General features: G+C 39.7%; 1 protein-coding gene across 1 annotated transcript in view; it reads left to right on the forward strand.

The window, feature by feature from the left end:
- The window catches only part of Tex11 (testis expressed 11), a 209,617-nt gene that overhangs the window by 138,889 nt on the left and 45,383 nt on the right, over positions 1-25,345 (forward strand). Inside the window, exons 18-19 of the mRNA XM_021153053.2 lie at positions 2,540-2,625; positions 4,904-4,960. Of these exons, the coding sequence (XP_021008712.1) occupies positions 2,540-2,625; positions 4,904-4,960 (143 nt within the window). The remainder of the gene's footprint in view (positions 1-2,539; positions 2,626-4,903; positions 4,961-25,345) is intronic.

The raw sequence follows: 25,345 nt of genomic DNA on the forward strand, positions 1-25,345 counted from the left end.
GAGACCAATTGCAGTAGACAATAGCCTACATTGTTTGATGGGGTCTCTTAGACCCCTTGACCAACAATTGAAGGGAAGTACCCCATACTTAGCACTAGGGGAATTTGTTAATCGTTGGCTCTTGTGGGAGCATTATCTTGCCATGTAGAGGTAATTACATTAAAATTGTAATTTTAAGTAAGCCTATAAAATACTTTTCTTATGTTTTTTTTCTTTCAAACATCATTTATCCTTTTACTCCCCCTCTACATTAATCCTCCAGTCGAGTCTCCCCCAACTTTTCATTTACCCTCTTCAAAGCACCTATATCAACTGGCCACCTTTTGAGAGTATCTTCTCACCATGACCTTCCCAAATGGTCTCTTTCTACTTTCCACTCTTTTATGATTATTTCAGGTTAAACATTCAAACCTAAAGATTCACACCCAAGATCCCCAAATAAGAGAGAGCATATGGCATTTGTATTTCTAAATCTGAGTCACCCCACTTAGTATATTTTCCAGCTATATCTATTTACCTGAAAATTTCATTTCTCTTTACAGCTGAATAGGAATCCATTGTGTATATGTCTCATATTCCATTACTGATTGATCAGTTGATGAACATCTAGGCTGTTTCCATTTCCTGGCTATTGTGAATAAAGCTTCAATAACCATAGATGTGCAAGTATCTCTGTAGTAGGCTATAGGAGTTTTTGGAAGTATGCTGAGAAATTGTGCAGCTGAACAAATCTGTTTCTAGGTTTCTGAGGAACTATCACACAGATTTCCATAGTGACTTCACCAGTTTGTAGTTTAAAAATTTTAAAACCCTTTAGAGCAGTTTATGCCAGCATGAAATTGTTGTAATTATTAGTAATGGAATAGAATTTAAGTCATTGAAAGGCTAGAATATTAGGAAGATCATCCATCTATACATTGAAAATGCTGAGAGATGAGGGAGAAGGGGGGTTGAATAAAATAACTTAGCAGTAGTGAATACACCAATAAATGAGAAGAAATTACCTAGGAACCATAGAAACAAGGGAAATAGTGACCATGGCAACAATAAAGGATATAGGAACCATGGCAACAATAAAGGTTATAGGGACCAAGGCAGCAATAAGAAATATAGAGATCATGGAGATAATAATGGATATAGTCTGATGACAAGAAATTTAAAGTGGTGGCTTTTAGGGAAGAAAGGGTGAGAATAATACAAAAATAGAACTGAAAAATGAAGACACATACTCTGGCTCCAAGGTAAGAAGGTAATGAAAGCAAAATCAATTGGCACTTGAGAAGTTTCCCATGTAAGCAGTATCCATGGATGAAACCTACATTTCCATTGCAGAAATAACATGGAGGGAACTTTTAGAGAGAGATCTCAGAGATAAAACCTTTTTGATAATGTACCAAACTTAAATGTGTATAATGAAAGGGTTGGAGGAGCTGTGAGAAATGAGTAAAGAAAATAAAGGGCGAATATACAGAGCCCTTTAAGGTATTGGCATACTGGAAATCAGGGAATTCAACAATCTGGGGTCCTTTTGGTTACTGTTAAAAAAGCAAGACTAAGGAGACTTAGCAGGGCTGTGCTTGTGGCTGGGAAGCTGTGAGTTTCCTTTTCTTTCTTTTTTCATTGAACAGAGATTGTTTGCATACAGTTCATTCTCATCACCATTTTCCCTCCCCCTAGTTCTCCCAGTTCCTCCCTACTCCCCTCGAATCTGGATCCACACCCTTTTTGACTCTCCTTAGAAAAGAGGCATCTCCTTTCTGTGGGGTATGTTCTTCTAGCTGTGCTGCCTTGTCTGACCTCAGTAGAAGAGGTGGTGCTTAGCCTCACAGAGGCTTGATATTCAGGGGGCCCCACCTACTCAGAGGAGAGCTACTGTAGACATGGCAGGGGCTTCCAGAAGGTGTGATGAGAGGAGTCTCTGAACCAAAAGTAGAGATTACCAATGCAGAATGCCTTTGTGAAATAAAATGTGATAAATACTATTAAAAGGCACCTTTATGAAGCAGATGCATAAGTGTTCAGGATGCTTTTAATTATTAAGGAACAAAAGCAGTTATTTTGGGTGGAAGAAATGAGTACTATAGGAGCCCAAATCTATGTATGAGCTGTTTGTTCTAGCAAACAAAAAACATGGTTAGAAGACACATGGGGATGTGTGAAGGATTACTGAAAGAACAAAAATAAATTTAAAATAGTGAGCTATGTTTAAAAAAAGAAAAAGAAAACACATATAAAAATAATAAAAAATACAGTACAATAAGATAAAACAAAAATAAACAAATTGAGACAGGACAACAGAAACAGAATAAAAAGAGCCAAAGAATGAACACAAGAAAAACAGAAGTTGAGTTTCTGAGGATAAAATGAACCTGTTTCTTTATGTCAATGAATTATAGCTTCATTCTACAGTATTAGATAGTTCTAAAAAACGAATATATTTCTTTGTAATAGGCAGGGATATAGAGCATTACTGTCTGTACTGAGCATTACTTTCTTTATAGATTTGTGTCATTTAACATATTATGTTTGTTCCTTTTAGAATGGACAGCAATTTGTGGCAGAAAAAGCTTTGGAATATTTATGTCAACTTTCAAAAGACCCAAAAGAAGTACTTGGAGGTTTAAAGTAAGAAATTCATAATTTGTGGACATGTAAAGATTTCTCTGCTCTTCTTATTCTTATTTTGCAAACTGCCAAGATAGTGCTGATGATATCAAAGCCATTAAGTAAGAACCAGTAACAAAGATTCTCAGGTCGGCCTCCCCTTCAGCTTCTTCAATCCTTCCCCTAATTCAACCATAGGGCTCCCCAACTTCAGTCCAATGATTGGGTGTAAGTATCTGCATGTGTCTCAGTCAGCTGCTGGTAGAGCCTCTTAGCACAGTCATGCTAGGCTCTTATCTGTAAGCACATCATAGCATCAGTAATAGTGTCAGGATTTGGTGCCTGCTCATGAGATGAATCCCAAATTGGACCAGTCTCAACTAACCCAGACCCCTGGGAGCTCTCAGAGACTAAGCCACCAACCAGGCAGCATACACAGGCTGATCCGTGGCCCCTGGCACATATATTGCAGAGGATTGCCTGGTCTGACCTCAGTGGGAAACAATGTGCTTAATCCTCCAGAGACTTGAGGCCCCAGGGAAGGGGAAGTCCTGTGAGAAGAGCACCCACTTGGAGGCAAGAGGGAGGAAGAATGGGATGAGGAGCTGTGAGAAGGGGGACCGAGGGAGAAATGGCTGGGATGTAAATAAATAAAACAATTTAAAAAGAAAAAGCAAAAGCAAAGGTTAGTGGTTGAATCTTGTCTCCCCCTTCTTTCTTTGTAGAAAGGAAAATCATTTGTTAGAAGGGACTCTTTCACATGTAATACTAAGAGTCAAATTGGAACATGGTGACACTATAGTTGTGACTGTGAAAAATAAGAAGCCCAAAGATCTGTTGTACTGCTAATTAACCTACTTCAGGCAGTGCTTCTAATGGGATGTAGAATTGACAGACTTATTTCTGTCAGAAATTGAGGTATCAGCATGCATTCAATCAAATATCTAAAATCATTCAGAACACATGGCATTTCTTTTTCTCAAATCATCGATTTTTTTCCCCACCATTGGGAATAGAACCTGAGACTTCGTCCATGCCAGACAAGCAACAACTGCAGGACTCATAGTACAATTATGCTTAGCCTGGAACTGCTCTTGAACTTGATGCTTTTCTCTCCTGTATACTGTCATGCACTGCCACACATGAGCTTCTGGCTCCTTCATTTCGTTTTATTATCTTAAGTTTTATTTTATGAACAGGATCATACTTTCTATCCCAGACTAACCTTAACCTCAAAACCCTCTTGCCTCAGACTCGCAAGCACTGAGATTACAGGGTAGTAGTGGACGACTGTCGCAGACTCAGATAGTATTTCATTAAAAAGCGCATTCAGGTTTGAAATTATCGATTACTTTATCATATCATTTTGTAGTAATGCTTCCAAATCCTTTCAAAGATTTGTGGTTCTTTAAGACTAAAAAACCAGTTATAGGTTTCCTGCAGCAAAAAATATAAAGAGTTGTATACCATATTTAATGCTTCTCTTCTGATATGAACTTGGAACTGTTAAATAGCTTATTATAAATAATAATTTTGTTTTAAAATTGTTTTATTAAATTTTACATCCAAAATCATAAAATTTATGTTTTTATTGCAAATTTTAAAGCAATACCAAGATCTACAAGTAAGACTAATTTTCCCCTCTTTTTCTCATTTTTGCATCTTGGGATAATCATAGTTAATAAATTGGAATAATAAGTTCAACATATTTCTTCTTAAGAGTCCTTTTCACTTGCTTGCTCTTGCTTTAACTCTTATTCTCTCCCTTCCTGCTTCCTTTTCTCCCTCTTTCTCTCCTTCCCTCCTTCCCTGTCTCTTTGCATCCCTTAATTCCTTGTGTACAATGCTGGGGGTGGAAACCAGGGCCTCTATCCTAGATTACTTTCTATTGCTGTGATGAAACATCATGGCCAAAAGTAACTTGAGGAAGAAAGGGATTATTTGGTTTATGCTTCCCAATCAGACTTCATCACTGAAGGAAGTAAGCAGGATCTGAAGGCAGGCACTCGAGCAGAGAACATGGACGAATGCTGCTTACTAACTTGATCCCCAAGGTCTACTCAGCCTGCTTTCTTATATAACCCAGGACCACCAGCCCAGGGGTGGCCTCATGCGCAATGGGTTGGTCCCTCCCCCATCAATCACTAATTAAGAAAATGCCTTATAGCCAGATCTTAGGCATCTTCTCAATTGTGGTTCCTCTTTTCAGATCCAGTTTTTGTGTCAAATTGGCAGGTACTCTACTGGTAAGCTGCGTTCTCAACCCTAAGAATCATATTCTGTATTGCTTTTTACACAGGTGTCTCATGCGGATTATTCTTCCACAAGTTTTTCATATGCCAGACTCGGAATATAAGTAAGTTATTTCTAGAGAAATGATGTATTTACCATTAGAAAAATTATTGTAGCTTTAAATAGAAAGCTTATATTTAAAGATACATTGTGTAGTGGATGAAACTAATATAGATTTTGAACCACTCTTCCTTGATTCATATTCGGTATAATTATCTAGGGGATATGTAGATTAGATAACTTTCTTATCATTTCTTTCTTCAGTTTTTTCATCTGTAAAATGAAATGCCAGTGTACGCCTCATGGGGTTTCTGTAATTACTCTGTGAATTAATATGTATAAAAGGTAAAAAAAAAAATGCAACCCTCTGGGAAATCATTCTGTAAGTGAATATACACCAAGTAAGAGTCTTAGCAGTCCATACATAAGTCCTCAAATCTTACATATTACCTGATTTCATTATATCTATTCCCCGTTAACGGTAAACTGAATAGAAACTCACAAAGAACAAAAATGTAGTGAACTGTTGTTGACGCTTCTTCTCTATTATCTTAGCTAGGACTGTAGGAACACACTTCTTCTCACAGTTACTATGGTATAAGATATCAAGGACTTAACTATACACAGAAGGATTTTGTCACCAAGTTTTCATTCATAAAATTCACTACTTCCTTATGAATTGAGAGAAAACGCTGCTCAAGTTCTTGATTAAATCTAGCTTTCAGAAAATGGCATCTAACTCTGCATTCTATGCTTGCTTAGAAGCTCTGTAATAGACGGCATCTATTGCATGTTTTGTTTCCAGTCTTTACAGCTGGTAGCACTATGTTATTGACTAAAGTTTGGAGAAATACTGATCATTGAGATAACTTGGAATTCTAACTTTTTTGTATAACACCATTTGCTCAAATATACATTGTAAAATTCACTTTTTTCTTCACAGGCTTTATCAATCAAATAGAAGTGAACTCAATCTAAAGAATAAGAGCCACTTAGAATTTTGCCATTCATTTTAGACAGCACGATAGTGGTAATGGTTATATTGTTCTAAAAAAAATATTCTCTATCTCCAGGAGATGCATCCTTGAAATACGTATAGGTGTAATGGTGTGATATCTGGAAACTTCTTCAAAATAATACTGGAGAAGTAGTTGCAGATTTACAGTGATGGATGAGTTAATAATTGTTGAAGCTGGGTTATAGGCATATGGGAACTAAACATAACTTGTCTTTTAACATTGGGACATCTTTGAAATTATCAGCAATAAAAATATATTTTATTTTTTAAAGATTTATTCATCTATATATGTCAGTAAACTTGCTGTCTTCAGACACACAAGAGGGCATTGAATCCCACTACAGATGGTTGTGAACCACCATGTGGTTGCTGGGAATTGAACTCAGGACCTCTGGAAGAGCAGTCAGTGCTCTTGGAGCCACTGAGCCATCTCTCCAGCCCCTATAAAATTATTTCTAAGGAGTAGGGAGTGAGGAATTTCAGAACTAAACTTTAATAGCTGCCATATTGTAGGAGTCCCTTGAAGGCTGGGAGTATTTGTATTTATCTTTGCAACTGACCTAATTGCCACTCAGTGTATTTAAGAGACTGAGTATCTTGTGTCTTACATTTTCTATTACTGGGATAAAACACCATATTGTGGCAGAGTGGAGGCAACAGACAGTGAGAGCAGCGGCGGAGAACTCGCATCTCAAACCACAGAAAGAGAGCAGAGTGCACTCACGATGGTGTGAGTGGTTTGAAACCTCAGCGCTCTCCCCATTGGCATGCTTCCTTCTGAAAGACCACACCACCTAATTCTCCAGACAGCCACCAGCTGGGACCAAGTATTCAAATGTCCAAGACTTCGGGAAGACATTTCATTCTAGTTATTATAATTACTGTTTTACAAGCTCTTCGACATGGGACTTAAAAACTCTTCATAGTCCATATAAGTCTAGCGCACAATCAAACCCCATATGTTAATTCTGATTTGGAAGCAAGTAAAGGGAGAGGGTATTGCATGAATAATACATCGTTACACAGTAGGCCATATATTATTACTTCCAAATATGTACAGTAATTCAAAACACCTAGGATTTTTCTGGTAGAGGTCAGCATTTGATAAAATTCAACAAACTAGTAAAGAAAATTTAAAGCACTTAATTTAATTGAGAATTGGATTTTACTGTGTTCTTCCACTTAATTTTGATTTTTGCCTCGGACAATGAGAACATAGTTAATTTTTCTAAGCTATATTTCTCCTCAGTAAACCACAAAAACTGGACTCCAGAGCTTTCCATTATTTTCTGTTTTAATATTTCTATTGTTTTAGATTAACAGTGCATCCTGTTTGGTTTCTCTTGCTGTGATGAAACACCATAGCTAAAAAGCAACTTTGGGAGGATAGGGTCGATTCCACTTACTCTTCCATATCATTGGTCATCATTGAAGGGGGTCAGGACAGGAACTTAAGCAGGTCATGAACCTGAAGGAACTGATGCAGAGGCCCAAGTGGGGATGCTTGCTTCTCATGATTTGCTCAGCCTGCTTTCTTATAGAACTCAGAATCACCGGCCCAGGGATGGCACCACCCACAATGGTCTGGGCCTTCTCCCATTAATTACAAATTAAGGAAAAGTGTTACAACCAGATCTTGTGGAGGTGTTTTCTCAATAGAGGTTCCCTCCTTTCAGGTAACTCTAGCTTGTGTCAAGTTAAAATAAAACTGTCCAGCACACAGTATCTGTGTAAATTGTGTGCTTAGTTATTTAAAACAGTTTGGGTTCTATATAGCCACTGAATTAAATTAGTGAAGTCAACTTTAGCTTAGTTTAAATTCAAACTGGTAAAAGTTTTCTAAAAATTGATTTTAGATAATATAAGACATTTAAGATTTGTCCCCAAGAAAGCACAGGCTGTATTAAATAATGCTACTTCTTGAAATTGCCTGGTTTGGGTGTAGGTTTGTGTGTACCTGTGTGTGTGTGTGTGTGATGACGTCTTGTTCTGTTGCTTAGGCTGGGCTTGAACTCATCCATATTTGTTCCTCTGTTTGAGATAAATGGTTGTCTATTCTGTTCAATGCTCATTTTAGGTTTTTCTTTTGTATTTGAAGTTTTTATTTTTTACTTTTATTGGCTTAAAACAGACTTTTGATATAACAACATAATTGATTTTTTAAATCAGTACCTTTTTATGTGATAAAAGTAAAGCATATGCAAAACAGCTCCTATAATAAAACATATCCTAAAATAAAATGGAAAGCTACATGCCAAATTTGGGGAAATATTTCTTTTTTATATCTTTTCTTTAATTGAACTAATTTTTTATTATATTCAGTACAATATATATTTTATACCAATCAAAAATGATGCACATGTTAGTAAATGAAAATAAATAAAGTCTTTTTGTTGTTTGTTTGTTTGTTTTGTTTTTAGTAGAGCTTTAAAATCTTGGCTCTTATTGTGGTACAAACCCAAAGAAAGAACAACTTTTAGATATTGGAGTAAGGCTGTACTTGAATGTCCCTCACATCACCAAAGGATTTTACCTCCATAGTAGCTAAGCTAAGAGTTGACAGTTCTGCTGCACCAAGGAATGAATTGTAGGCACGATTATTTGGATACAGATTTCCTGCTATGGTCAAAGCTATTTGACTTGAGTGATTGTGATCATTCTCAGCCCACAAGGAACAGGTTACATTCATTTAAGAAATGGTGTGTGTTTTAAGATGTTCTACCCAATGAAGTCATTCATTAACTGTTTCAATGAACAATGGTTCTGCTTGGAGGGTGACGTTAGGCGAGGATAAGATTCTGGTACGTTGGCTGTGATGATTTTGAAAAGCATTCATCTCAGAATAAGAGTAATTTATAAGGTCCTCTTCTTCAAAATTGATACAATAATTATAAATATCAAGCAAAACATTCAGCCTTACTCTTTATTCTCTTACAAGCCACCTGCCAAATTAATTGTCTATATTTCTTTTGACTGTATAAATAATTTTGAAATATGTAAGCTGTTTTGAAAACCATACTATAGTGTAAAAACATCAAATAAACAATCCTACTAATAGAGAGGCTGAGACAGGAGAAGCATGATTTCAAGACCATTATGTGGCACACAGCAAGACCCTGTCACGTACAAACAAGCAGAAAGTGTATATGGACTGTACAATATTGGACCTATTTCTCCAGTTACCAAATTAGTGAGACAGCTGGATGACAGCCAAAAAAAATCTAATTCCTCATCTTTGAATTTCAATTGATTAGGATATGGTGGTAATATTAATTTTCATATTAAGAGATATTAAGGAAAAGTGATTGTTCCTTCCTGTCATTTTTGTTAGAGGTGGAATTATGTTTGTGTGGGTTTGTTGAAAGATTACTTTCTTGCTTTTTCTAGGGTGTAGTTTCCCTCCTTGTGTTGGTGTTTTCCATCTATTATCTATCCTTTGTAGGGCTGGATTTGTGGAAACATACTGTGTAAATTTGGTTTTGTCATGAAATATCTTGTTTTCTATGTCTATGGTAATTAATAGTTTTGCTGGGTATAGTAGCCTGGGCTGGCATTTGTGTTCTCTTAGGGTCTATATGACATTTGCCCAGGATCTTCTAGCTTTCATAGTCTCTGGTGAGAGGTCTGCTGTAATTCTGATAGGTCTGCCTTTATATGTTACTTGACTTTTTTTCCTTACTGCTTTTAATATTCTTTCTAATTTATTCAGTGCATTTGGCATTTTGATTATTATGTGACAGGAGGAATTTCTTTTCTAGTCCAGTCTCTTTGGAGTTCTATAGGCTTCTTGTATGTTCATGGGCATCTCTTTCTTTAGGTTAGGGAAGTTTTCTTCTATAATTTTGTTGAAGATATTTACTGGCCCTTTAAGTTGGGAATCTTCGCTCTCTTCTATACCTATTACCTTAGGTTTGGCCTTTTCATTCTGTCCTGGATTTCCTGGATGGTTTGGGTTAGGGGCTTTTTGCTTTTTACACTTTCTTTGACTGTTATGTCAATATTTTCTATATTTTCTATAGTATCTTCTACATCTCTTCTGTCTCTTATATTCTGTTGGTGATGCTTGCATCTGTGACTCCTGATCTCTTTCCCACGTTTTCTATCTCCAGGGCTGTCTCCCTTTGTGATTTCTTTATTGTTTCTATTTCCATTTTTAGATCTTGGATGGTTTTGTTCAATTCCTTCATCTGTTTGGTTGTGTTTTCCTGTAATTCTTTAAAGGACTTTTGTGTTTCCTCTTTAAGGGCTTCTAGCTGTTTACCTGCGTTCTCCTGTATTTCTCTAAAGGGGTTATTTATATCCTTCTTAAAGTCCTCTGTCATCATCATGAAAAGTGATTTTAGATCTTAATCTTGCTTTTCCGGTGTGATGGTGTATCCAAGACATGCTATGGTGGGAGAATTGGGGTCTGATGATGCCAAGTAACCTTGATTTCTGTTGCTTATGTTCTTACGATTGCCTCCTGACATCTGATTATCTATAGTGCTACCTGCCTCACTATCTCACTATCACTGTCCTTACTGTGATCCTGGTTGTATCACAACTCCTCAGAGTCAAACTGTTTCTGTGATCCTGAGATCCTGGGTGTGTCAGAGCTCCTGGGATCCTGGGAGTGTTGGAGCACCTGGGAGTGGAGCTTCCTCTGGGTGTTGTGTGACTGGCTGCAGAGTTTGAGCCCAAGGTCTGCTCAGGGAACCGGCCCATACAGACCAGAAGGAACCCATGCCATTGGTCTGGTGGAGTTCCTGCATGCCTGGGTCTCACTGGTCCCAGTTACTCCCAGTGTTGGAACCAATGTAATTGATTTTTCATTAGAATATATATATATATATATATATATATATATATATATATATATATCAGAAAACAATAAGTTCCATTATGACATTATGATGCATATATATCACATACTTTGATTTTCTTCATCTCCTGTTACCCTCTCCTAAAATACCACTCCCACGGGTTTTTATCTTTGAAAATAGTTAACTGTTTTTGTTTAGTTTTGAAACAAGTTCTCAGTATGTAGCCTTGCATGACTAGCCTGGAACTCACTGAGTAGTCCAGGCAGCCTTTAAAAGAGATCTGCATGCCTATGCCTCTGGAGTGCTGGGATTAAAGACATGCACCACTATATCTGATCAGTTACTGCATTTTTCCCATGTATGTTTATTTTTAATTATTTTCTTAAATATGTTCTTAATTGAAATAGATTACATCACTTTTCTTCCATACTTTTCTTTCATCCACCCCCTCCCAGGTACCCTGCTTCCAACTCTCCTGTGCTCCCCCATTCTAAGTTGATAGTCTCCTTTTCTTTGATTATACTGAGTACACACATACATACATGCATGTATGTGAGCATGCACAAATATGTATGAGTACAATCTGCTGAGTCTGCTTGTATTTTTTGTGTGTATATGTTTTCAGGGCTGACCACACTCCATTTGATAACCAATAAGGATGCTTATCTCTGGGGGAGGCTTGTAACTTTAATTTTCTCAAGTCCTATTTTTTAATTTTCATTTTATTTGTAATTCATTTTTTCACTCCATATTCCATTCCCACCCCTCCCCATCCACCTTCCTCCCCACCCCACCCCAACTCCACATGGATTCCCCACCCCCTACCCCACCTGACCTCTAAACTCCCTGGGGCCTCCAGTCTCTTGAGGGTTAGGTGCATCATCTCTGAATGAACACAGGCCTGGAAATCCTTTACTGTATTGTGTTGGGGGCCTCATATCAGCTGTGTATGCTCTCTGTTTGATGGTCCAGTGTTTGAAAGATCTCAGGGGTCCAGATTAATTGAGACTGCTAGTCCTCCTACAGGGTTGCCCTCCTCCTCAGCTTCTTTCAGCCTTTCCCTAATTCCACAACAGGGGTCAGCTGCTTCTGTCTATTGTTTGGATACAAATAACTGCATCTGACTTTTTAAGCTGCTTCTTGGGTCTTTTGGAGGGCAGTCATGATAGGTACCTTTTTGTGAGTACTCCATAGCCTCAGTAATATTGTCAGGCCTTGGGACCTCCCCTTGAGCTGGATCCCACTTTGGGCCTGTCGCTGGACCTTCTTTTCCTCAGGCTCCTCTCTATTTTCATCCCTGTAATTTATGCATGTCCTTTGGGTCTGGGAGAGGCTTGTAACTTTAATTTTCTCAAGTCCTATTTTTAATGATGGTTCTTAACTTTAACTTCCCTTCTAGTCTACCAACCACCAGAGGTAGTGGGAAAGAAAGGCTACAGGGAAGTGGAAAGGTTTAGAAAGGTTCTTTGGAGCAAGCAGTTCATCAATTTACAGGTTAGCCGGCAGCAGTCGCTCAATCCACTTGCAAACACTTCAGGGATACACCAGCAGTTCAATTCGGTAGAGTCAGGTTAGCAACAGCGGTGACATGACCTAGTACAGACAGCCAGGCCTCAGCCTCAGCTTGTGGCAGCAGGAGGGACCAAGAGGAGCACCAGGAGAAGTTCTCTACTGTGCCTCTTCTCAGTGGAGCAAAGATCAGTGAAGAGTAGAGACCCACAAGTGTTGAAGTGTACCAGCTAGCTGTACCAGCAAGCTAAGCTCTGTCTCTGTCATTCCGTGGAGTCCTATTTATACCCTCCAAATATCATGTGTCCTCCATGTGCCTTGCCTCAGCACATGCATCTAATCAGCTTGAGTCCACTGAAGTGGCAACAAACTGCAGCATACCACCAGAAGTTTTTTGGTGTGTTTCTCTCCATGGAGTCCCAATAAATGTAGCTCAACTATGCTATATGAGGCAGAACAGTACATGCATGTTGTTAGCGAAGAATCCTTCATCACGTGTCCTTTCACATGCTTGCCTTAGCAGAACATCCTCTCCTGTGTCTGCTTCAGCGAAACGTTCCTTCATGACTCTGCCTTAGCCTTTTACACCTGTGCCCACTTTAATGAAATGTTCCATCACGTGTTTGCCCCAGCAAAACACCATCCAACTGACTTTCCAAAGAACCCCTAAGTTTCCACTTTAGAAGCTAATTCTCCTCCTCCCAGCAGTAATTAGGAACCTGTGGTTCTTGGTCTAAAGGTGAGAGCCTGAAAAATTCCCCCCCATTACATCATTCTATCCATTGATATTTGTCATTGTTTATGTAGCCATTTCTAGGAGAGATTGTTTCATGACAGACTTCCTGGTGATGTGGCTCTTTTGCAATCTATCTTCCTGCTTTTCCCTGATGTTCCCTAAGCAAGATGTAGAAGCTATAATATAGACGTATTCACTGGGCTTGGTATCATATGATCTATTGATTTCTGCTTTGTGCCCTGTTGTGGTCTTCTGTGATGGTCTCCATCTTCTATAAAGAGAGGCTTCTTTGATGAGGGATGGTAGCTACACTCATCTGTGGGTATCAGGATAAGATTTATAATGTAGTTAGGAATTATGCTGGCCAAGCAGAGTGGCAGTAGAAGCTTTTTCTTTCCAAGGTTCAGGACCACACTGGCCCCAGAAACAAGTTCCAGGCAAGATTTTCTTCCTATCAAATGAGCTCTAAGTCCAATTACACAGCTGTAACTGTAGGTTACCTCAAATGTGTGAGTGCCACTTACTGCAGTTTTGCACACACCTTGCCCTGCTGGTAATACCTTGTCATAGTTCATAGCTATTGCACCTGGGGAGGACTGTTTAATTGCTTCCCTCTATTGGCAGCTTGTATATTTTTCTGTCACCATGGGAACTAGAGTGCAGAAAAGAGGCTTTCAGGATAGATCCAGCTGAGAGGCCACCAAGGGCTACATGGATAGCCTAGTTTTGAGAGTCACCTGGACTATGCTGACCAACCATTCAAAGGAAGGTTTCTCGTTCCTGGTACTAGAGTTTTTGTTAGTCTATGTTTCTTTTAGGGAACATTGGTAGCCCACATGGCTTAACTTCCTTTAGGACATATGGACATATATACATGTATATATAACATATATGTTTTTCTGTGTACATGTATCTATCTATCTAGATACATGTACATATAAAAACATACTTATATGTATTATATATAATTTTAGGTAAATATAAAATAATATGATTCTTTGAGGCTTTATCACATAGCTCTCATATTATTTGTCCCTTCTCCCTCCTTCTCTGTCTGTATTAACTGACTTCCTCCAGATCTGGAGCCACCTCCTTTTTTTTTTATGTTTCCCACTTCATATCACCTGCATCTTCGTATTTCCATTTCAAGCATCTCTCTCCCACCTATTGATTCTTTATACTTTCCTGATTTCTGTGGTCCCTCTGTTTTATACTCTCACTGAGGATTGGGAGCTAGGAACCACAGATGAGAGTGCACATGCATCAGCCTCCATCATCAATATACTTTACCAGATAAATACAGATATTACAACTAAGGGACCTAAGCCGATACAGTGTCACATTAAGCCCAGTTTTCATTAGGGTTCTCTCTCAATGTTCTATTTCTCCTTTTCTCCATTTTTAACCAAAAAAAATCTATTTTTAAGAATGAGCATGAGATTTAGCCACTCTGCTGAACCAGATTCGGACAGCAATATTAGTCTAGTAAATGCATCGACTCCTATTATATAGGGAGTGTGTTTGTTTGTGTAATATTGTATATGTGTGTATATATGTATGTATGTATGTATAGATAGATAGACAGACAGACAGACAGACAGACACAATTTTTATCCATTCATTTGTTCATGAACATCTAGGCTGGTTCTATATCTTGGTTATTGTGACTAGTGTAGCCATAAATATGAGTGTGCAGATATTTCCTTGTGTGTTAATTTTATTTCTTTCAGATACCCAGGAATGACATACCTTGATCATATAGCAGTTTTATTTCTAATATTTAAAAGAACCTCTCTACTGTTTTAGAGATGGCTGAGCTAATTTTTATTCCCACCAATGCAGTGTAGGTGTTCATTTTTCTCCACATTCTTGGCAGTACTTGTTATTGCTTTTTAGTTTCATTTCTATAAAAACCATTCTAGTGGGGGAGACATGCAACCTTGATGTAGCTATAATTTGCATTTCCTTGATGGCTTGATAATACTATGTATTTTCTTCTATTTATTGGCCATTTGTACTTACTCATTTGGAAAGTGTCTTTTGAGATCATTTGCCAATTTAATTGATTCTAGTATTTATTCTTCCAGTGTCACTTCAAAATTATTTATACATTCTGGATATTAGTCCCTTACCATAGGATTAGCTAATGGATTTTTCTTCTATCTGTAGGCTATTTTTGACTAGATTGTTTCTTTTGTTATGCAGAAGCCTTTTAACTGAACACCATCTCATTTATGAATTCTTGCTTTTTAATGAGCTACTAAAGTCCTATCAAAGAAATCATTGCCTGTGTCAATATTTTGAAGAGTTTGTCCTGTTTTCTTGAAATAGTTTCAAGTTTCACATTAAAGCTTTTGATCATTTGAGTTAGTTTTTATACTCGGTGAGTCAGTGCTCTAGTTTTGCTCTTCTATGTATGGATATCCAGTTTCTTTACTACCATTTATTAAGAGGCTGCTTTTATCCAACACATATTTTTGAGACAGGGTCCCACTCTGTAGCCCAGAGTGGCTGTGGACTCACTGTGTAGCTCAGTCTGGCCTTGAACTCACAATGATCCTCCTATTTCCACCTTCAGTGGGCAGAGGTAGGTAGATCTCTGTAAATTCAAGGCCAACCTAGACTACAGAATGAGTTCCTGGACAGCCAGGACTATGAAGAGAGAGAGACCCTGCATTTATAAAGACTATAAAAATCCAGGTATAGTTTCCTGCTTAGAAATGATTCTGTTGTTAGCACTTGTAGTAGACATGATTCTGCAGCTACTTAAATAAGCCATAAACAGAAAACTGAGGTGATATGAAAGAGATAAGAAGAAAAATATATAGTCTTAATACTAGTATTTTATCCCTTTGGGAAGAATTGCATTTATACCAACATCCTTTTCCAGCCTCTTTCCCTCAGTTCACTCAGAAGCCAAAGAGTTTATCTATTGAGGACGCTCCCTTAGTGTCTCCTCCCCTAGATCTTGTACAGTCATCAAGGTGAAGAAGCCAGCCTAGAACCCACTCAGTATTTATTTAACCTTTATTATTTATTTATTCTTTGTATTAATTCTTTGAAAGTCTAGCTTCCATGAGTACATCATTAACAATCTTTGGTTTCATTGACAGGTTTTGTTTTTAGTAGTAGGAGTGGGAACATTCCCACTTAGACAATATCTATTCTTACAAATCATTTAAATAAAAGATACACAACTTGTTTATATAAAGTCTGAACCTCACATTTTAGGCAGGTGCCCTACCACCATGCTATACTGCAAGCCCATTGTTTAAATGGTCTGTTCAGATTCTCTATTACTCAGAGGACATCATCTCTTTGGCCATTGTTAGTTGGTAAGAAGTGTAAAATATGGGGTTTTTGTTAAATCTTTTTTTTTTTTTAATATTTTTATTACATATTTTCCTCAATTACATTTCCAATACTATCCCAAAAGTCCCCCATAGCGCCCCCCACTTCCCTACCCACCCATTCCCATTCTTTTGGCCCTGGCATTCCCCTATATTGGGGCATATAAAGTTTGCAAGTCCAATGGGCCTCTCTTTCCATTGATGGCCGACTAGGCCATCTTTCGATACATATGCAGCTAGAGACAAGAGCTCCAGGGTTCTGGTTAGTACATCATGTTGTTCCAACAATAGGGTTGCAGATCCCTTTAGCTCCTTAGGTACTTTCTCTAGCTTCTCCATTGGGAGCCCTGTGATACATCCAATAGCTGACTGTGAACATCCACTCCTGTGTTTGCTAGGCCCCGGCATCGTCTCACAAGAGACAGCTATATTTGGGTCCTTTCAGCAAGATCTTACTAGTGTATGCAATGGTGTCAGCGTTTAGAAGCTGATTATGGGACGGATCCCTGGATACAGCAGTCTCTAAATGGTCCATCCTTTCATCACAGCTACGAACTTTGTCTCTGTAACTCCTTCCCTGGGTGTTTTGTTCCCAATTCTAAGAAGGTGCACAATGTCCACACTTTGGTCTTCATTCTTCTTGAGTTTCATGCGTTTATCAAATTGTATCTTATATCTTGGGTATCCTAAGTTTTGGGCTAATATCCACTTATCAATGAATACATATTGTGTGAGATCTTTTGTGATTGTGTTACTTCACTCAAGATGATGCCCTCCAGGTCCATCCATTTGGCTAGGAATTTCATAAATTCATTCTTTTTAATAGCTGAGTAGTACTCCATTGTGTAAATGTACCATAATTTCTGTATCCATTCCTCTGTTGAGGGACATCTGGGTTCTTTCCAGCTTCTGGCTATTATAAATAGGGCTGCTATGAACATAGTGGAGCATGTGTCCTTTTTACCGGTTGGGACATCTTCTGGATATATGCCCAGGAGAGGTATTGCTGGATCCTCCGGTAGTACTATGTCCAATTTTCTGAGGAACCGCCAGACTGATTTCCAGAGTGGTTGTACAAGCTTGCAATCCCACCAACAATGGAGGAGTGTTCCACTTTCTCCACATCCTCGCCAGCATCTGCTGTCACCTGAATTTTTGATCTTAGCCATTCTGACTGGTGTGAGGTGGAATCTCAGGGTTGTTTTGATTTGCATTTCCCTGATGATTAAGGATGTTGAACATTTTTTCAGGTGCTTCTCTGCCATTCGGTATTCCTCAGGTGAGAATTCTTTGTTCAGTTCTGAGCCCCATTTTTTAATGGGGTTATTTGACTTTCTGGAGTCCACCTTCTTGAGTTCTTTATATATATTGGATATTAGTCCCTTATCTGATTTAGGATAGGTGAAGATCCTTTCCCAATCTGTTGGTGGTTTTTTTGTCTTATTGATGGTGTCTTTAGCCTTGCAGAAGCTTTGTAGTTTCATGAGGTCCCACTTGTCAATTCTCGATCTTACAGCACAAGCCATTACTGTTCGATTCAGGAATTTTTCCCCTGTGCCCATATCTTCAAGGCTTTTCCCCACTTTCTCCTCTATAAGTTTCAGTGTCTCTGGTTTTATGTGAAGTTCCTTGATCCACTTAGACTTGACCTTAGTACAAGGAGATAGGAATGGATCGATTCGCATTCTTCTACATGTTAACAACCAGTTGTGCCAGCACCATTTGTTGAAAATGCTGTCTTTCTTCCACTGGATGTTTTTAGCTCCCTTGTCGAAGATCAAGTGACCATAGGTGTGTGGATTCATTTCTGGGTCTTCAATTCTATTCCATTGGTCTATTTGTCTGTCACTATACCAGTACCATGCAGTTTTTATCACAATTGCTCTGTAGTAGAGCTTTAGGTCCGGCATGGTGATTCCACCAGAGGTTCTTTTATCCTTGAGGAGAGTTTTTGCTATCCTAGGTTTTTTGTTATTCCAGATGAATTTGCAGATTGCACTTTCTAATTCGTTGAAGAATTGATTTGGAATTTTGATGGGGATTGCATTGAATCTGTAGATTGCTTTTGGCAAGATAGCCATTTTTACAATGTTGATCCTGCCAATCCATGAGCATGGGAGATCTTTCCATCTTCTGAGATCTTCTATAATTTCTTTCTTCAGAGACTTGAAGTTTTTATTATACAGATCTTTCACTTCCTTAGTTAGAGTCACGCCAAGATATTTTATATTATTTGTGACTATTGAGAAGGGTGTTGTTTCCCTAATTTCTTTCTCAGCCTGTTTATTCTTTGTGTAGAGAAAGGCCATTGATTTGTTTGAGTTAATTTTATATCCAGCTACTTCACCGAAGCTGTTTATCAGGCTTAGGAGTTCTCTGGTGGAATTTTTAGGGTCACTTATATATACTATCATATCATCTGCAAAAAGTGATATTTTGACTTCATCTTTTCCAATTTGTATCCCTTTGATCTCCTTTTGTTGTCGAATTGCTCTGGCTAGGACTTCAAGTACAATGTTGAATAGGTATGGAGAAAGTGGACAGCCTTGTCTAGTCCCTGATTTTAGAGGGATTGCTTCAAGCTTCTGACCATTTACTTTGATGTTGGCTACTGGTTTGCTGTAGATTGCTTTTATCATGTTTAGGTATGGGCCTTGAATTCCTGATCTTTCCAAGACTTTTATCATGAATGGGTGTTGGATCTTGTCAAATGCTTTTTCCGCATCTAAGGAGATGACCATGTGGTTTTTGTCTTTGAGTTTGTTTATATACTGGATTACGTTGATGGATTTCCGTATATTGAACCATCCCTGCATCCCTGGGATGAAACCTACTTGGTCAGGATGGATGATTGTTTTGATGTGTTCTTGGATTCGGTTAGCAAGAACTTTATTGAGGATTTTTGCATCAATATTCATAAGGGATATTGGTCTGAAGTTTTCTATCTTTGTTGGGTCTTTTTGTGGTTTAGGTATCAGAGTAATTGTGGCTTCATAGAATGAGTTGGGTAGAGTACCTTCTGTTTCTATTTTGTGGAATAGTTTGTGAAGAACTGGGATTAGATCTTCTTTGAAGGTCTGATAGAACTCTGCACTAAACCCATCTGGTCCTGGGCTTTTTTTAGTTGGGAGACTATTAATGACTGCTTCTATTTCTTTGGGGGATATAGGGCTGTTTAGATCATTAACCTGATCTTGATTCAGCTTTGGTACCTGGTATCTGTCTAGGAACTTGTCCATTTCATCCAGGTTCTCCAGTTTTGTTGAGTATAGCCTTTGGTAGAAGGATCTGATGGTGTTTTGGATGTCTTCAGGATCTGTTGTTATGTCTCCTTTTTCATTTCTGATTTTGTTAATTAGGATGCTTTCCCTGTGCCCTCTAGTGAGTCTGGCTAAGGGTTTATCTATCTTGTTGATTTTCTCAAAGAACCAGCTCCTTGATTGGTTGATTCTTTGAATAGTTTTTCTTGTTTCCACTTGGTTGATTTCACCCCTGAGTTTGATTATTTCCTGCCGTCTACTCCTCTTGGGTGAATTTGCTTCCTTTTGTTCTAGTGCTTTTAGGTGTGTTGTCAAGCTGCTAATGTGTGCTCTCTCTAGTTTCCTTTTGGAGGCACTCAGAGCTATGAGTTTTCCTCTTAAAAATGCTTTCATTGCGTCCCATAAGTTTGGGTATGTTGTGGCTTCATTTTCATTGAACTCTAAAAAGTCCTTAATTTCTTTCTTTATTCCTTCCTTGACCAAGGTATCATTGAGAAGAGTGTTGTTCAGTTTCCACGTGAAGATTGGCTTTCTATTATTTATTTTGTTATTGAAGATCAGCCTTAGTCCATGGTGATCTGATAGGATGCATGGGACAATTTCAATATTTTTATATCTGTTGAGGCCTGCTTTGTGACCAATTATGTGGTCAATTTTGGAGAAGGTACCATGAGGTGCTGAGAAGAAGGTATATCCTTTTGTTTTAGGATAGAATGTTCTGTAGATATCTGCCAGATCCATTTGATTCATAATTTCTGTTAGTTTCACTGTGTCCCTGTTTAGTTTCTGTTTCCATGATCTGTCCATTGGTGAAAGTGGTGTGTTGAAGTCTCCCACTATTATTGTATGAGGTGCAATGTGTGCTTTGAGCTTTACTAAAGTTTCTTTAATGAATGTGGCTGCCTTTGTATTTGGAGCATAGATATTCAGGATTGATAGTTCCTCTTGGAGGATTTTACCTTTGATGAGTATGAAGTGTCCCTCCCTGTCTTTTTTAATGACTTTGGGTTGGAAGTCAATCTTATCAGATATTAGAATGGCTACTCCAGCTTGTTTCTTCATGCCATTTGCTTGGAAAATTGTTTTCCAGCCTTTCATTCTGAGGTAGTGTCTATCCTTTTCTCTGAGATGAGTTTCCTGTAAGCAGCAAAATGTTGGGTCTTGTTTGTGTAGCCAGTTTGTTAGTCTATGTCTTTTTATCGGGGAGTTGAGTCCATTGATATTAAGAGATATTAAGGAAAAGTAATTGTTGTTTCCTGTTATTTTTGTTGTTAAAGTTGGCATTTTGTTCTTGTGGCTGTCTTCTTTTAGGTTTGTTGAGGGATTACCTTCTTGTTGTTTCTAGGGCGTGGTTCCTGTCCTTGTATTGGTTTTTTTCTGTTATTATCCTTTGAAGGGCTGGATTCGTGGAGAGATAATGTGTGAATTTGGTTTTGTCGTGGAATACTTTGGTTTCTCCATCTATGTTAATTGAGAGTTTGGCTGGGTATAGTAGCCTGGGCTGGAATTTGTGTTCTTTTAGTGTCTGTATAACATCCGTCCAGGATCTTCTGGCTTTCATAGTCTCTGGTGAAAAGTCTGGTGTAATTCTGATAGGCTTGCCTTTATATGTTACTTGGCCTTTTTCTCTTACTGCTTTTAGTATTCTATCTTTATTTAGAGCATTTGTTGCTCTGATTATTATGTGTCGGGAGGTATTTCTTTTCTGGTCCAGTCTATTTGGAGTTCTGTAGGCTTCTTGTATGTTCATGGGCATCTCTTTCTTTAGATTTGGGAAGTTTTCTTCTATAATTTTGTTGAAGATGTTTGCTGGTCCTTTGAGTTGAAAATCTTCATTCTCATCCACTCCTATTATCCGTAGGTTTGGTCTTCTCATTATGTCCTGTATTTCTTGGATGTTTTGAGTTAGGATCTTTTTGCATTTTACATTTTCCTTGATTGTTGTGCCGATGTTCTCTATGGAATCTTCTGCACCTGAGATTCTCTCTTCCATCTCTTGTATTCTGTTGCTGATGCTCGTATCTGTGGTTCCAGATTTCTTTCCTAGGGTTTCTATCTCCAGTGTTGCCTCATTTTGGGTTTTCTTTATTGTGTCTACTTCCCTTTTTAGGTCTAGTATGGTTTTGTTCATTTCCATCATCTGTTTGGATGTGTTTTCCTGTTTTTCTGTAAGGACTTCTACCTGTTTGATTATGTTATCATGTTTTTCTTTAAGGATTTGTAACTCTTTAGCAGTGTTCTCCTGCAATTCTTTAAGGGATTTTTGTGCTTCCTCTTTATTGTCTTCTGCCTTTTTATCAGTGTTCTCCTGCATTTCTTTAAGTGTGTTATTAAAGTCCTTCTTGAAGTCCTCTATCATCATCAGGAGATATGCTTTTAAATCCGTGTCTAGCTTTTCCGGTGTGTTGGGGTGCCCTGGACTGGGCGAAGTGGGGGTGCTGGGTTCTGATGATGGTGAGTGGTCTTGGTTCCTGTTAGTAAGATTATTACGTTTACCTTTCGCCATCTGGTAATCTCTGGGGTTAGTTGTTATCGTTGTCACTATTTAACGATTGGAGCAGAAGCTGTGTTCCACTCACCAGCAGTCTCTAAATCCTGCGGCGGGGGTCGTGGGTAGCTGACGGTACCCCGGTGCTGGTCCAGCCGGAAGAGGCCTATGGTCCTACTCAGGCCGTTTTTCTGCTTCCCTAACTAATGCAGTCTCTGGTCCCGCGTGCAATTGGATTGGAGCAGAAGCTGTGTTCCACTCTCCAGAAGTCTTAAGATCCTGTGGTGGGTGTTGTGGGTAGCTGGTGAGTGTCAGCTGACCCTGCGCCCCAGCTGCACAGGTGCTTTTCTGACCGGAAGAGGCTTGTGGCCCTATGTAGGCCGGATTTCTCTCTCCCCAACCAGAGCAGTCTCAGGTCCCGCGTGATTGGACTGGAGCAGAAGCTGTGTTCCACTCACCAGCAGTCCCAAAATCCTGCGGCGGGGGGTCTTGGGTAGCTGGCGGGTGTCAGGCAACCCTGCGCTCCCGCTACCCTGGCGCTGATCCGGCCGGGTGAGGCCTGTGGCCCTACTCAGGCCGGTTTCTGCTTCCCTAACTAATGCAGTCTCAGGTCTCGCGCAATTGGATTGGAGCAGAAGCTGTGTTCCACTCACCCGCAGTCCCAAAATCCTGCGGCGGGGGTCGTGGGTAGCTGGCGGGTGTCAGGCAACCCTGCGCTCCCGCTACCCTGGCGCTGATCCGGCCGGGTGAGGCCTGTGGTCCTACTCAGGCCGGTTTCTGCTTCCCTAACTAATGCAGTCTCAGGTCCCGCGTGCAATTGGATTGGAGCAGAAGCTGTGCTCCACTCACCAGAAGTCTTAAGATCCTGTGGCGGGTGTTGTGGGTAGCTGGCGAGTGTCAGCAGACCCTGCGCCCCAGCTGCCCAGGTGCTTTTCTGACCGGAAGAGGCTTGTGGCCCTATGTAGGCCGGATTTCTCTCTCCCCAACCAGAGCAGTCTCAGGTCCCGCGTGATTGGACTGGAGCAGAAGCTGTGTTCCACTCACCAGCAGTCCCAAAATCCTGCGGCGGGGGTCTTGGGTAGCTGGCAGGTGTCAGGCAACCCTGCGCTCCCGCTACCCTGGTGCTGATCCGGCCGGGTGAGGCCTGTGGCCCTACTCAGGCTGGTTTCTGCTTCCCTAACTAATGCAGTCTCAGGTCCCGCGCAATTGGATTGGAGCAGAAGCTGTGTTCCACTCACCAGCAGTCCCAAAATCCTGCGGCGGGGGTCGTGGGTAGCTGGCGGGTGTCAGGCAACCCTGCGCTCCTGCTACCCTGGCGCTGATCCGGCCGGGTGAGGCCTGTGGCCCTACTCAGGCCGGTTTCTGCTTCCCTAACTAATGCAGTCTCAGGTCCCGCGCAATTGGATTGGAGCAGAAGCTGTGTTCCACTCACCAGCAGTATCAAAATCCTGCGGCGGGGGTCGTGGGTAGCTGGCGGGTGTCAGGCAACCCTGCGCTCCCGCTACCCTGGCGCTGATCCGGCCGGGTGAGGCCTGTGGCCCTACTCAGGCCGGTTTCTGCTTCCCTAACTCGTTAAATCTAAAGAAATGTGACTCAGCAGTTCACTCTTCCATAATACATTCTGTTCCAGTTATTTCATGCCTTGGTGAACATTTTTATACACCACTGGCTAAGAGAAGCTTAGTTGAGAGTTAATATCTATTCCCATTGAGACCCCCCCACACACACACACTATCAGCATCAGTCCAATTCCTAGCTGTTTTCAGAGCCATTTTCAACTGTTGCCTCTTATTTGAAAACCTTCCAAACCTTGTAACTGCCACTCCTGCATTAAAAGACTCATTTCTGGTCAGTTGAGAACTGCTTATAAGTCACTATGTCTAAGGTTTCCTAATGCACTTCCAAAGTCAGTCTTTAGGACAAAAGTAGTTTTTGCTCAAGTGCATATCCTCTTTGCATTCTCCAGGAAGCATGATTCTCTTTTTGTTTTTTGTTACTGTTGTTTTATAAAACACTTCCATTATGGAACTCTTTAGAACTACCCATCCCTTTAGAATGTTTTTCCAACATCACCTGAGACATTGTATTTCAGTTTTGAAGATTTTACATATTTCAGTTATGAGATAGTTTCTGTTAATTTCCATTATCAAGCTAGTATACACTCTTATAGGGCCCATTTAGCTGATCCAATTAACAACACTTTATTAGTAGATTTACATGTCTTTTTTTAAGATTTATTTATTTATTTTATGTATGTGAGTACACTGTAGCTGTCTTCAGACACAGCAGAAGAGGGCATCAGATCCCATTACAGGTGGTTATGAGCCACCATGTGGTTGCTGGGAATTGAACTCAGGATCTCTTTAAGAGCAGCCAGTGTTCCTAACTACTGAGCCATCTCTCCAGCCCCATGTCTTTTGTTTTTTAACAGTAAGAAAAAGTCTTTCTTACTTGGATTACATGATCTTTGCCTCTTGCCCTTTCATCTCTTCTCTATTCAACCATATTCCTGTGAACAAGCCCAGTCTAACAAATACCTGTCATGATTCCAGTGTTAATAATCACACCTTTAATGTCCAAACGTATAGGTTAAAGGGCTCGACCCTATAAAACTGCCCCTACCTTATAGGCCTACAAGTCTAGGCCTCATATATTTCTGATTAGCCCAAAAGGGGAAATCCTATGTCCTCTTTTCAAATTCAGTATTTTGCTAGACTGACTTGGAGTACTCATGACTTAGTTTACAGTTTAGTATAAGTGATTAGTTTGGGAAGAGCTAGCTAAAACCCCAGGCTAGCCATCATCCCAGTACCTCAGTGTGTTCGCCAGTCTAGAAGTTCCTTCAACCTACTTTTAATTGACTTTTCTTCTATTTGAGTCTTCTAAAAAAATTTTATTAGTTATTTTCTTCATTTACATTTCAAATGCTATCCCGAAAGCCCCCTATACCTTCTGCCCGCCCTGCTCCCCTACCCACCCACTCCCACTTCTTGGCCCTGGCGTTCCCCTTTTCTGGGGCATATAAAGTTTGCAAGACCAAGGGGCCTCTCTTCCCAATGATGGCCAACTAGGCCATCTTCTGCTACATATTCAGCTAGAGACACGAGCTCTGGGCATACTGGTTAATTTATATTGTTGTTCCACCTATAGGGTTGCAGACCCCGTCAGATCCTTGGGTACTTTCTCTAGCTCCTCCATTGGGGGCCCTGTGATCCACCCAATAGATGACTGTGAGCATCCACTTGTGTATTTGCCAGGCACTGGCATAGCCTCACTAGAGTCAGCT

The sequence above is a fragment of the Mus caroli genome, unplaced genomic scaffold (genome assembly GCF_978045245.1).
Source record: "Mus caroli unplaced genomic scaffold, Mus_caroli_1 scaffold_5, whole genome shotgun sequence".
Classification (NCBI taxonomy): domain Eukaryota; kingdom Metazoa; phylum Chordata; class Mammalia; order Rodentia; family Muridae; genus Mus; species Mus caroli.